General features: G+C 37.6%; 1 protein-coding gene across 1 annotated transcript in view; it reads right to left on the bottom strand.

Annotated features, from left to right (window-relative positions):
- Positions 1-407: 407 nt before the first annotated feature.
- LOC124156494 (peroxisome biogenesis factor 1-like) overlaps positions 408-13,781 on the bottom strand; it is a 35,376-nt gene continuing 22,002 nt past the window's right edge. Inside the window, exons 12-18 of the mRNA XM_046531067.1 lie at positions 12,595-12,729; positions 9,395-9,459; positions 8,630-8,689; positions 6,704-6,893; positions 4,864-5,043; positions 1,314-1,408; positions 408-570 (exon numbers count right to left, since the gene is read on the bottom strand). Of these exons, the coding sequence (XP_046387023.1) occupies positions 501-570; positions 1,314-1,408; positions 4,864-5,043; positions 6,704-6,893; positions 8,630-8,689; positions 9,395-9,459; positions 12,595-12,729 (795 nt within the window). The 3' untranslated portion in view covers positions 408-500. The remainder of the gene's footprint in view (positions 571-1,313; positions 1,409-4,863; positions 5,044-6,703; positions 6,894-8,629; positions 8,690-9,394; positions 9,460-12,594; positions 12,730-13,781) is intronic.

Raw genomic sequence — 13,781 nt, 5'->3', positions numbered from 1 at the left:
GAGGGACTGTATGAGCATAATAAGAATGGGATGGAAGTGTATGAAGATTTTGGACAAGCTCAAGGGAAGTGATGTGTATGGAAATTTGAATAGACGGGCTTAGCATAAGATATAAAGGAAAAGGAAGATTGAGCTGAAATACTCGGCGCCAAATAATGGTTATGATATCTCACTGGTATTTGTGGTCAAAACAGTTCTCAATGCGCATCAAAGTGAATTTCAGGTGATTCTGATAATGTCTAATGAACACTAAGCACCAGAAAAACAATGGAATACAAAAGAATGACAACAAATAGAGGGAACATGAATGAGAAAAGGCAAAATGAAAGTAAGAATTACAGGTTATAAAAAATAAAAATTCATTTTACATCCCACAACTAGCATTTGCCAATGTAAAAAAAAATTAATGCAAGTTCTGGTCCAGTGGACCAATTTATTAAAAAATATCCAATTTTGAAGTCCACAAAGGCATGGAAAGCTGCACAAAAATTGGTCGGCTGCTACACAAGGCACACTTTCACCCCAAGTGTTGATGATTCAGCAGTAGAATAACCATTGGCTGCAGCATACCTGGCAATTAAAAACAAACGCTTTAAGTATGCACATACCCTAATTGCATGAATCTAAGATGAGGTTTTTTTTCCCTCCCAACCCCTACAGAAAAGAGGGGCTAGTCTTACAATTTGATGCAAAATTCTCATCTTCAATTGTCGGTAGCATAACTTACAATAAATGTAACTCAAACTTCTATCGCATTTGGAACTTATTGTCATTCATTTGCACATACACTCCCTTTACTCCAATTGAAGGATATAAAAACTATTTAACTAATAAAATTAAAAATATTTGATAAAATTTGGGGGAGGCCCCCAATCACTGTTAATGGCAAATTGAAACTTATATTAGATATTGAATTAAAGGAAAAGGGACCACTGGCAGATTATTTTTGCTATTGTTATGGCATTTTCATGACCCCTGTAACTCCCCCTAAATACACCTAAATGCTACTAAGAAATCTTGTTTCTTGTTTATCAACCGAACTGATGTCAGTTTGAAAAGAGAAACTGAGCTCACTCAATGCGTCTGACTCATTTACCAACTTGGATTTAACATACAGTACAGACTCTCGTTAATAGTTAAATATTATTGAGTTTTTTTTACACATGATATGTTATGGAGGAAGTGATGAGATTAATGGCATTCACCCGCATTCTTCTACTGATAAAATAAAATGAATGGGAATACCTAACAAAGTCAGGAATGAGGAAGAGCCAATTCTCCACAATGACTACTAATGAGACAAAATCAATTACCTCCTCTCATACTTGTCAATCTCCGCCGCAGTTAGGGATGGCTTGGTCTGCTTCAGGGCCTCTAGGACATCTGCCCACTTCACCTCATCAAGAGGCTGTGGAAAGAAAGCAAAAAAATGAGCTATCGGTGAGCAAGAGCTTAAAGTAATTCCCTGCTGGCAGTTTCCTTGGCATTGCAAAATTAAGCATTTATGAGAAGGAATATGGGTAAAGGGTATCAATCATCAAACCCAAGCATAGGGCTGCAAAGATTAGATCCACACACCCAGAAATGATAAATAATAACACAACCTTAAACTAATGGTCCAGGCACAAGCACTAGATCGCAAACAAAAATCTTGGGAACAGAATCTTGAGGAAAAAGAAAAATAAGATAGCAGCATCTAAGAAAATGTTCAGAACAACCATATATGTAAAATCCATCACAAATTATATTCTTACAAAACCTTATCCATTCACTACATCCATCCATTGTTAGATATAGAATAGAAACCAGGTACCATAAACACTAAGTTATTCCACACCATCGAAAACATAACAAAGCACTCATCAGTCAATACAGTAAAACCCCTTATTTACACTTTTCTAGGGACCCAAGGAAAAAAGTGTTAATTGCGGGAAAATGCAAATAGTGGGAATAAGAGAATTTTCACTTTTACTCACATATAGGCTTTGGAAATGTTAATTATGTAATTGTTCACTAAGCATTATTCCATAACATTGTTACCCTTTGAAGCATAGTGTTTTTGCTGGCAGCAAAAATTAAAAAATAATCCTGTTTCATTGAAAACATCTTTTGGGCTGTAACCTTCCAGAAGTCTAATGAATTCAGATTCTTTCCACTGAGTTGCTGTCTCTATGTTAACATCTTTGCTTTCACCACTCACCGTCTTGTATACAAGACTGTACCTATTTTTGAATCAATCCAACCAACCATTATAGATACCGTGGAATCTTCAATTCTCAATCTTGTGGGGAAATAAAATTTTTCTCAATTTGGGCCTGTTTACATCATATATTAACACGTATGAGTTAATGTCTGTTTGCATGAATGATTTTTGTGGACCGGAACGCTACATGTACAAATGCATCCAGGGGCAGATCCAGGATTTTTTCTGGGGGGGGCACGGAGGACCTGACAGGCAAACGATCTTCTCTTGAGATTAAAAGCAAGATATAATTATGACTTTACGAAATTCTTTTTATTTTTACATCAAAGTTATTAATATTGAATTAATTGGATTTCTTTCTGGGGGGCACAAGCAAGTTATCCAGGATTTTGTTCTGAGGGGGGGCACAAGGATACCTCGTAATACAAAAACGAATGCAATGATAACAGAGCCGTATTAAAAATCTTGAATATTTTTTAAGGGTCTGGGGGGGGGAGGGCACGTGCCCCCCCACCCCTAGATCCGCCTTGATAACTGCATTCAAATGTTGTCAAGTTTTTAAGCATCTGGGGAGGAGGGGCTCGTGCCCCTCCCCTAAATCCCTTTATGAATGCATGAACCAAATTTGAACAGGTTCAATTTTCTGTTCATGCATTCGCACTAGTTGGGTGAATACACGGTGCATTTTTGTGTTCAATCGCGCGTTCATAAATTTAGACATTAACTCGCACGGGTTAATGTACTACGTAAACAGGCCTTTAGATGACACCATTTGCAGGGTCATTTGATGATCTTGAACCTAAAAACTACTCTTTTAGAAGTCGTTCTAATTCTTCTTACCTGGAATTCTTCACATATTTTCTCTTTTTTTATAAATGTCCGCACCGGTTTTCATGTTTTACAATGGCATCGCAATTTTTCACCATGGTATTGAATGTGGAGACTGGCAATCAGATCGGATCTCCTCAATTAAAAATGTCCGTTTTTCACATCGAATTTCCATTTTCAAGCAGGATAAATTCAATTTCCCGTACTAATGGAGGGTAACTTGGCAACAAACGAGTATCTGAACTACTCCTCGGCGATCAAGTAGTACAAACTGTCGTGCGACTTCATAAGTATTGAAAGTTACAATAGTTTGCGATGCACTGCGATTTGAATGGGATAATTCAAGTTTAAATACGTTTTTTTAAGTATTTAACTAACCCATAATTACTTCGCAACTGTGAATGAAGTTCGCGCAAATGATCCCAGTTGTTGGTCAAGTTTTATAGTTCCGGCATTTATCACGTTTCATCTCGTCTGGTTTCCTTTCAAACTCTCGTATCAAATTACAGACTACATGATTATTGTCAACATTCCTTCAGGAGTTCTTACGTTATAATTATTACATAGCTGGATTGTTCAAAACACCTACTTTCATATCGTGAATCTTTTCACCGCTGGCAGAAAACGAGATGACGTAGTTCAACTTTCCGACGCTAGAGGCGTTTTGTCCCGCCACATTCAAATTCTTCCCGATAATAGTTCTCATTACGTATCTCTCTCTTGTATTTTTAAATATAAATGCGCGAAAGGAAGCCAAAAGACAGTTTTTAAGGGCTGATATGCAAGATTAATTGTTTTAGTAGGCACATATTTTTTTTAGTTGGCACGTCGTGATGCACATGGCGGGAAATCGAAAAAAACACGGCGTAAATACAGGGTTCTATTTACGTTAGAGAGATAGGAAATATGATGGGTCCCAGAAAAAAACTTGCAATTTGCGGGAAAACGTAAATACGGGGTTCTACTGTAAATATCACCAAATTCGGCAAATTTTTCACCAGGGTTCAGTCTTCAACCTTTGAGATCATCCCACCAACTGACTTGTAACATCAGCAAACACAACCCTTGGAATACACTGAACCCCTCGATAATGTGACAATCATACAACTGCAGGATGGGAATCAAACCCTCCACTTTTAGGCCAAGCCATCAGTAGGTTCACCTCTCCTCCTCCCTGTTCATGATTGCCTGAGACAATCATAAAACCTCATTTGGAAATAATGATCCTTCAAACTTAACTTTGATTGGATTACCTTTCCTCCGACATATTCGTAGACATTAAGTCAACTAGCAATAAAAATTAATTATTCCATGTTAAAAATGTTACCATACTCTTTCCAAAGGTCTTATTCAGTAATCTGTGGCCACATACATTTGAACACAATGGGATTTCATAAAATGGAGATTCAATCTCTACTCTTATGCTCCCATCCATAATTTTCATTGACAAATAGGTGTCATTCGGGGACTTAGAAAATAATAATAAATAGGAGGTTTTACGGCTAATAAAACAGCTACATGAGAGATGAGAATGGGTTGTATATTGTTGTTTTATGAGTCAAATTCAAGGAAACATATCAAAGAGAGAGTTTTCAGAAAAATCATAGAACATAATTTCTGTGACAAAAATAAATCAAAAATAAATTTTTAGCAACACAATTTTGACCCAAGACTATCAGACACATGCACATCAATGATTTTTTTCAGATTCCCAGATCTTCCCAAACATGACAATTGCAGGAGGATGGGAGATCAACACATTCTAGAAACATGGACCCATTTAAACGTTTAACCAAAATAAAACACAGGAAGAGAATTCTAGGGTCACTAACCTCGCCATGCATACAGTCAATCTTAGCTGATTTAAGAGCCATAATTTGCGAGGTATAGAGAACAGCCTGGAGATCGGCACCACTGAACCCTGGTGTCAGTTTGGCAAGTTCATGTAGGTCCACATCCTCATCAAATGGAAGCTGACGACCGAGCTCCTTCAAAATGGATTCCCGATCATCCTGCAAATGTAAAAATGTACACATGCCATCCAAAATGAGAAATAGACCATTTCAGTTACAGACTTTAATTACTTCTATAGGTCATTCATTTCACAGTGTAGTCCACTGTTGTGTCAGAAAGTCAAGCTCAAGAACCATTCAACAAGGGTAGGCAAAAGGAAAGATTTGAAGAAGTTGAATGCAATGCATACATTGGAACAGTTCAAATACTCTCCCTCACTTTTCATTTCTTTAAATTCTGCTTGGGATTTTAAGGTATTGTAGTTTCATGTTAAAAACCTTCAACAACTTTTGCCTTTAACTCCTCATGTAGTGCCCGACTAATTTATTCATTGTACGCAGGCATTTGATCTTGTTCCCTGTCTCATTCTTCACCCTGGCCTTCAAAACTTTGAATCATGCCAGGTCTACATGAAACTTCTTACTTTTAAGAAAGAAAACAAAAATCTTTCTTGTAAATTCATTAATAAAGGTCAGCATGTCCCGTCGGCAATGTTTCTGACAGGAAAATCGCTTGTTAAAAACTTTCATAACTTAGCGTTGTCAATAACACATAGTAAAAGAAAAGAAACATCTTCAAAACATATTTCATTAAGGCTATTTTCATGATATCTTTAAGTTATTTACCGATAAGTGAACCTTTCAACTAAGTTATATGCCTAACAATAAGTTTAAGCCAAAGTTTTAGCATCTATTTTTCCTGTTATAAGTATAGAGTAAGTGACAATCGCAGCCATACAAGAAATAGAGTACTGGTTGGAAGGAAGTTAGAACTCTAACATCTTATTGTGGGACAACTTGACAATGACGGTGATGCTCCCAATGGTTTTTGTGTTTTTAATAATATTGGCCTAAGGTTACTTCCTTTCAATACTTCCAAACATGTAAGTTTTGTGGTGTATTTGTGATTGATGGTGTACTCGGTGGTTGTTTTAACTGTCTTATATGGTTTTCTTCTCTACGATTTAATATTTTTCAAAGGAATTTAAAGACACTTTTGAATAAATAAGACTTGCAGGACATATTCACAATAAAATGATAGCATGCATGACAATAAATAATGCATATGCTAATACAGTTCTCTGTAATACCGTGCTAAAATAATGAAAGTGATCCCTAAAAGACATAATAACACCTTCCACTTCAATTTATTTTCTGCGTATCGTGCTCCTGTCCTTTATTTTTTTTCTGTGGTTCTTTTTAAATGGAATGGGAGGTAATGAAATGATATTTTGTAGTTTGTAATCAAAATAACACAGTGAAATAAAAAGTGATAAATACATATCGAGAACACAGCCATTGCTACTCGTGTAAAATCATTTTGTTCCTTCCAATGCATCATATTTCATGAAATATTTTCTTTATGTACCTTATGGATGCTTTAACATTGGTAAACTTTCAAAATATTTCATTGTTCCTCTAAATAGACCACAAATTATGAAAATCTGATGACGAACTACACTCGTCATTGCACGATCTGGCAGAGGAAGGTCATGACGAGATAGAGTCATCATTTCAGCGCAAGGGGTTAAGCTTCATAACATTACAAGACATGGAACTTGGTGACTCGTTTAGCGCTGCTTCAATTAGCATGTGCTTTTCATGGAACGAGAGTTAATTGGAGAGTGGGTGTAATGACACAAGCCTCGCAACCACTCACCAGCTGGGGCATTGGGCACAGCACAGGGGTGTCAAGGCGCCCTGGGCGCAGGAGTGCCGGGTCGACCAAGTCTGGCCGAGTGGTGGCCGCTACAATGAACACTCCGCTGGTACTCTCCTCCACACCATCTAGCTGGGTCAGCAGCTGGTTGACGACTCGGTCCGTCACTCCAGTACTGTCGTGGCCACGTCTATACGGAAAAATGGAATTGTGAATATTTCCAAACACATGCAATGCTAAGTCGCTTTTAAATTAAGAGAAATAAATGCATATATTCAAGCTTTCCATTTGCACTTCTCTAGTAATGTGCAATTTTTAAGAGTGAAAACCACAAACAACAGTTGATTCCCAAACTAAATGAGCTGCTTCACAGTGAGAAAATGACTGAGTTTAACGATGAAGGTGATGATGCAAAGCCACAGATCTACTGCATGTCCAAGTTCACAGATGGTGGAAGTTGCTAAGTTAGTGAAAATCAGTGGGAATACTCCACATTTAGTTTAACTTCACTAATATTGTGCCATTTTCTAAGCTCATTTGGCTGCCGAAATCGAATCAGTTGATATTAAATTGTGGAGTAATATGTACCATTGTGTTTCATTTTGAAATGATTTTCAAGCCAACCTCTCTCTACGCATTAAATTAAATTATATTTTTCTTGAATTCTATCACCAACAACATATTGATTATCTTAACTTAATCAGCTATGATATGCATTACTTACAAGATAAATTTTCATTTGATGCAATCACTCTAACTGATAATTTATATTGAGATTGAGATGAGAGAGTACATTTCATGGACAACAAGCAAAACGCACGCATAAAACTTCAGATCGATTGCTAGACTCATTTGAAGCAAAAATAATAATGCAGTAATCATGCGTCTGATATAGCTCCCATTTGTTAACATTCCAGTGATGTTACCATCAACAGAGACATGTGATAAAAATCAAGGGCATTTCTTTCACAATCACAGACAAAAATCAATTTATTCAGATTCTGATTAGGCATTACATATAAAAGCTAAGATGAAACGACCCCAGATATCTCAGTAAATCTGCCACTATATTATTTAAATCTGTCAACCATTAGAGCTTGACATTAGGTTAACAAGATATTAGAATAAGAAAGAGCCTGATAGTTAAAAACTTGTACCAACTGGTATATTGTACCAACATATTGGTTTCAATATTCCTTCAGCATTAAGTGGACTCTTGTTGGTATATGGGATTTTATCTCTAATCTTTTTGTTTTTGAATGCATGCATCTCAATTAATTTCAGTAACAACAGAGCCCAAAAAGAATTAATACAAATTTAAAAATTGATATCCTTCCACGTTTCACAAAGGGACGCTGTAATAATGATAACAGTTTTGGTATCTTCCAGATTACTTTTATAGGTTGAAGACACTTCAACCTCACGTCCACCTCAAAGAGCAGGCCATGATACTTAGAAAAAACTCATCATCAACATGACTCCAGAGGGCATGGGCGTACCCAGCTTTTGCTTCTTGGGGGGGGGGGGGGGGGGTTGCTACCCCCCCCCCCCCCAGAAGCAAATATCATATACATATGTCTTTAAGGAAAAGGATATTTTTTCGAGCAATTAATTTTAAAAACTAATAAAGAGCTGTTACAGTTACCTTAAAATCTTGATTTCATCACCTTTTCCATGCTTAAATCTTATCTACAACTTGAACAACCATTGCTTCCCCCCCTTCCCCTCCTAGTTTTCATCCTGGGTACGCCCTTGCCAGAGGAAAGAATTTCCAACAAAATCCACAAGACCATTACACAGAACCTTCCAAGCAAAATCTTCCTCACAACAACATGACAACTCTACTGACAATAAATCAGTAAGCTGATCCATATGATCACTCCACTCCACTCACACCAACCTCCCAAATTTTCAAAAGTCACTTACCTAGGCGCCAAGCTCTCAAATTCATCAAAGAACAGCACTGAAGGCCTTGCTGAACTTGCCCTGTCAACAGAGAGAAGTGTGGGTATCAGAAAAAAAATCATCTGATCAAGCTCATACAAATTAGCCAATGAAGCGTCCCACAAAAAAAACTGAAAACAATGCCTTGTCATTGGTAAGAAAAATATGTAATGATGAATTATTCTCAACAAATAGCATCATAATGAAGTGCCTTCAAGGTTTTTCATCAGAATTGCACACCATCATTCCAGAAAATACATTAAAACAACAAATATGCTATTAGACCGAATTCCCACGATTTAACGAAGTAGGCTCAGAATAAAAAGTAAAATATGTACATTGCTTTCATCACCTCAGCCTTACTCCATAATTTGATTTGGTTTCATTGACCTCGAAAGGAGTCTTGCTGATCAATGAATATGATGATGTAACAATCAAGTGAAATTAAGAATTCCATTAATTGACTTCATTGTGTCCTAATTGCTTACTCATGAGTTAGAGAGAGCATCAAAGAAGGAAAATTCTTCAAGAAAAAAATACTTCTTATATAATTCAGATCAACCAAAACTCAAGGAACTGGTACATTTCAAGTTTACGGTTTATCTGGCGTAAATTCCAGAATTTCGTTAAAATCTTTAAGAGTGCCGATTCATTTTGTTTTCTTGGCTAGGTAGTGGTTTCTCAACCATGCACCAAAGAAGTGAAACAAGTTACTAACACTACTCGTGAGCAAAACATCACACTCACTTTTGGAATATATTGCGGACAGCTTCCTCACTCGCTCCAATGTACTTAGATAGTAGTTCTGGCCCCTAAAAGTAGAGAAAAAAACTTTGTCTCCCTTGTCTACACTTTTTCAATCAATACTCTGGCAAAGTTCTTACATTAAGCCATAATGAGTGCTTATTTTTCATAAGCATAATTTTAAAAACTGATTTTAAAAAATGGGAATCAAATAGAATAAAAAACATGAAAGTATACTGGAGCCCTTGCATATCAAAGTTGAGGGGGCCAGATGTTAACTTCGTTATAAACAAACTTCATTATATGCAGGCCCACTTGAACATATGAAATGAACTTGGAGCCAAGTGTATTGCGGCAATTATTTGATAACCTTGCTCAGGAAAGGAAAAGGATGTCCGAAAGTCTTTCAGAAAAAAGCTACCATCCAAACTGACCAAAAAATAGCTACCTTTCACCATTTCAGAGATATCACTGCATAAAGCTATATTTTGGATTCCAAAATAATTATCTGTGGTTAACTCACCACCCTGAGAACTTGAATGTAGCACTTAGTATTACTTCTTAACTAGTCTCTATCTAATTTAGCTCATCCGCATGGACCAAGCAATCGGTTGATGTTATAACTTCATTGATTTAAGAGGGGCTGTCAGTGTATGAAAGTTCATGAGTTGTTATGGTCATAGAAGAGGAATTCAGGTGCTAAAGATACCTTTCCACTCAAGCATTTATGTGCTATTATCAAAAGAACCATTCATCGCACTTTAAGCATTACAATTGAAACTTGCCGCCAATAAGCCCGGACAGTAATCTTTATTTTGACAGTTTAGGGAAGCACAGGGTAGAAGAAGGCATGAGGTTCGACCACAGGGGAGTGAAACATGGAACAGGAGGAAAGTGAGACATGGAACAGGGTGGGAGTGGAGCATGGAACAGAAGGGTTGTAACACAAGGAGGGTACATAAAATTTGAATCAAATACAAAGGAAAGCTGAGCGATTCCTCAAAAATCAATATGGGTGTACTGACAGCGTTACCCAGATGTTAAGTGAATAGGGTGGTTTCTTATTATTTTTTTATTGCCTAAATCAAATGACTATTACCCCTGGAGTATGCAGTTCACGCTTTTAGATTTTTAAATTACGATATCTATTTTCCGCGATTAAATGAAAGGTGAAAAATTCGTAGCGCGCGAAAACGCGATGGCTAAGTATGAATGCTCGGAAAAGCCCGTGTGACGTCATTCTGGTTCCAGCTGCCCCCGTGTGAGGTGACCTTGGGGCGAGGACATTGTGCGCCGCATCGATGCTGGCTGCTAGCAGGTAGCAGAGTCCCCTGCTAGTAGGTAGTGCTTGGCTTAAATAAGGATAATTAATACCTTATCAAACGAAGGAAACTTTCCGACCATAGGCAGTTTTAATAGGTGATTATTAAGAGATGTTTCCTTGAGCTCTGTGCCTCATGCATGCATTGGTAATTTCAGACAATGTAAAACTCCTATCTTCTCGTATAGAAACTAGGTCCCTGTGACGTCACGTGGAGTGGCATCGCATGGGCGCCAATCTGGCCCTTTTCAAATGAGGATAAAATTGACCATTGCCATTCGTTTAAATCGGTATTTCTAAAACGAAATAATTTGTATATTATGAAACACTAATGCTGGGTAACGAATCGCAATCAATGCCTTTGGTTTTCTTTGATGAAGGAAACTACCCTATTAGGCTGGGAGCCGCTTGAGATTTGGAAGCTGTGCGCAAGGCTTAGATTGCTTGAACAATTGAGAATAGATATCTTTAGGAGTGACATGGAGAACATCATCTTAGAGCCCTACTATTTTCCAGGTAAGACAGAAGCAATAAATTAAGAGAGATATTTTGCCAAATGCATAGAAATGGCAATTCGTCTTTCCCCCAAGCCATAAAGGACTTTAATATACGTTAGCCACAATTTTGTTTGAGCATTTGCTTTTTATGCATAGATTGCTGGTATCCTAACACCCCCCTGCCACACACCTTTTTAGATGGCTTGCAGGGCAGTACGTAGATGTAGATGAGAGGAAAGAGTTGGGCTGAATGGAAGAGGTAACCCAGCCTTGGATTTCAGGAAAAGCAACACGAAGCCAGTAAGGAAATAGGAAGGGGGAATTTTGACATTCAGCATTTTTTTTAAATTAGGGACCACGTAAGTAGAGGCTCATCAATATCTGCATTTTTAGAGTAGTTGTTTATTTTATAATCTCCTTAATTCACACATTCACTAGATTTTTCCATCTTCTCTCAATTTTTTAATCTACTTAATAAAGTACTGAGTAAAATCTAGTACCTTTTTGTGACATTGGTCTCATTCATCTCATCGTCTACCGACCTTGAAAATTTCAATTGTTCTATGTGTTTCATGAGTATTTCAATTGTTCAAACTTGATATTTCCTTCTTCCCTTATCACTCTCCATAGTGTTCAATATCACAAGAGCGGCTGTGCGATTGTGCACTCGGGTAATTCGGCGCAATATCCAGAAGAAAACCCCCAGAGACTGACGAACACGAGAGAACAAGGTTTGATGGAGGAGTAGAGGAAAAGTTGCCAGGTGGGAGTTGCTCGGTGCATTACAGAGATGGGTTTCCAGCAGCCCATGGCAGCGGTGGGGGTTCACATGTTGTTCTAATCTGCGATTAGAAGTTCTGGAACTAATGCTAGATTTCTCCTCGAGCATTTATGGACAAAAATAATTGGATATTGTGAGGGCTCTCCAAAACAAATATAAAATTATGTTTATGTTTTACAACAGCTTAGAAGAGGTTGAAAATATATCTTGCCGTGAGAATAACTTCATCTTAAGCGGGACTCCTTTCAGTATGCCTTCGTGAAAAGCAGGATTTTTTCGAGGAAAAAATGCCATTTTTGATGGGGAACGGCTTTCATTTTGTTAAAAACGGGACTTAGTTATAAGCGGGTTTGTTGTAGGTGGGCTCCATGGCATATATTAAGGCTACTGGGGTCACCAGGATACAGAAAATAAGTTTATTCAACAGATTTAGCTACTTAACCTAGTCACATAGGAACAAGGTACATCATATTTTGAGAGTCCTTAAGAATTTTTCATTTGAATTTGGCAACCAGCATTCACACTCATGCCATGCAATAAAATCCAAAAGTCCAAACTAATCAGGTCCAACAAGCCTTGTACAGAGAGAGAGGAAGGGACATACCTTGACATTGATGAGCCTTAAGCCACAGTGACCTGCCAAAGAGGATACTAGACGAGTTTTCCCTACACCAGGAGGTCCATACAAAAGAAGGCCTCGCCTTGGTTTCAGAGGAAGGTTGCAGAAGAGCTGATGATACTGAAAAGAAATGATACATTTTTTATTATGCATTCATACATCTCTTACTTTATCAATTCTGTCAGGCCTAGTAACTGAGTGAAGTTCTAATAGGATGTTCTTCATGTCCCTCAATAAGACATCTATTGTTAGCAGCTAAAGCAATGTAAGCACACAGCATAGCTTTCAAGTCTCTAGCAGCTTATGGTGTTACACCCAGTATAGAGAAAAAATTATTAATAAATGTAAATTAGAATTGACAGAAAAATAAGCTTCACAGCTGCGAGGTGCTAAATTATAAAATTAGCATTATCAAAGTTAAAAAAAATGGAATACAGCACTGCATTGAATACGTCTGTCACCTGTGTGCTAACAACACATCCCTGTGTATGTGTGTATCCACAACATATACACAGGGATAATTGGACGACCTACACAAGAAACCTATGGCCATGTATTTACTCAGATTATGTTCAAGCCCCCACTCTTGGCTCCAAGCATGAACATTGTTTAGATCCGAAGATAGGATCTTACAGGGTCCACTTAATTCACAATTAATGACAGTGCTGTCAGCAAATAATCAAATATCAATAGTGACAAGAAAAAAACTGGGAACTAACCTATTTTCCAATCCAAAAGTATTTTTATGCTAAGTAAAGGGAATTGAGCTCTACAACCTCTATAGATCAAAAGTCAAAAAAGAGTCTCCAATGGCTGTAAAATTTGGCACCACTCGTCAGTAAAAAAGAAAATCACAGTGTTGATTTGTGGGAACTGAGATTCTAAAATATGTACGTACCAACCAGAGCCTCTACACCAGAATACGCTCCTCTGGTGGTTTATGGGATTATTACCCACCAGGGACCTCCACAGACACAAACACACAACCCAAATAGAATCCTTTGCAAGGCTAATGGGACCCCTCAAAGAAAATCTGGTTAATATCCTGGGATCCTTCACAGAGCTGATGAGGATATACAGATGCCAGGTTATGACTATAATCACACTCAAAGCACTCAAACAGTAGAGACCAAATTTCTGGAGATCCACTGAGGAAGAGCAGCTATTTACTT

Source organism: Ischnura elegans, chromosome 3 (genome assembly GCF_921293095.1).
Source record: "Ischnura elegans chromosome 3, ioIscEleg1.1, whole genome shotgun sequence".
Classification (NCBI taxonomy): domain Eukaryota; kingdom Metazoa; phylum Arthropoda; class Insecta; order Odonata; family Coenagrionidae; genus Ischnura; species Ischnura elegans.
The sequence above is the reverse complement of the archived record's forward strand: the minus strand, read 5'-3'. Positions and strand labels throughout refer to the sequence as shown.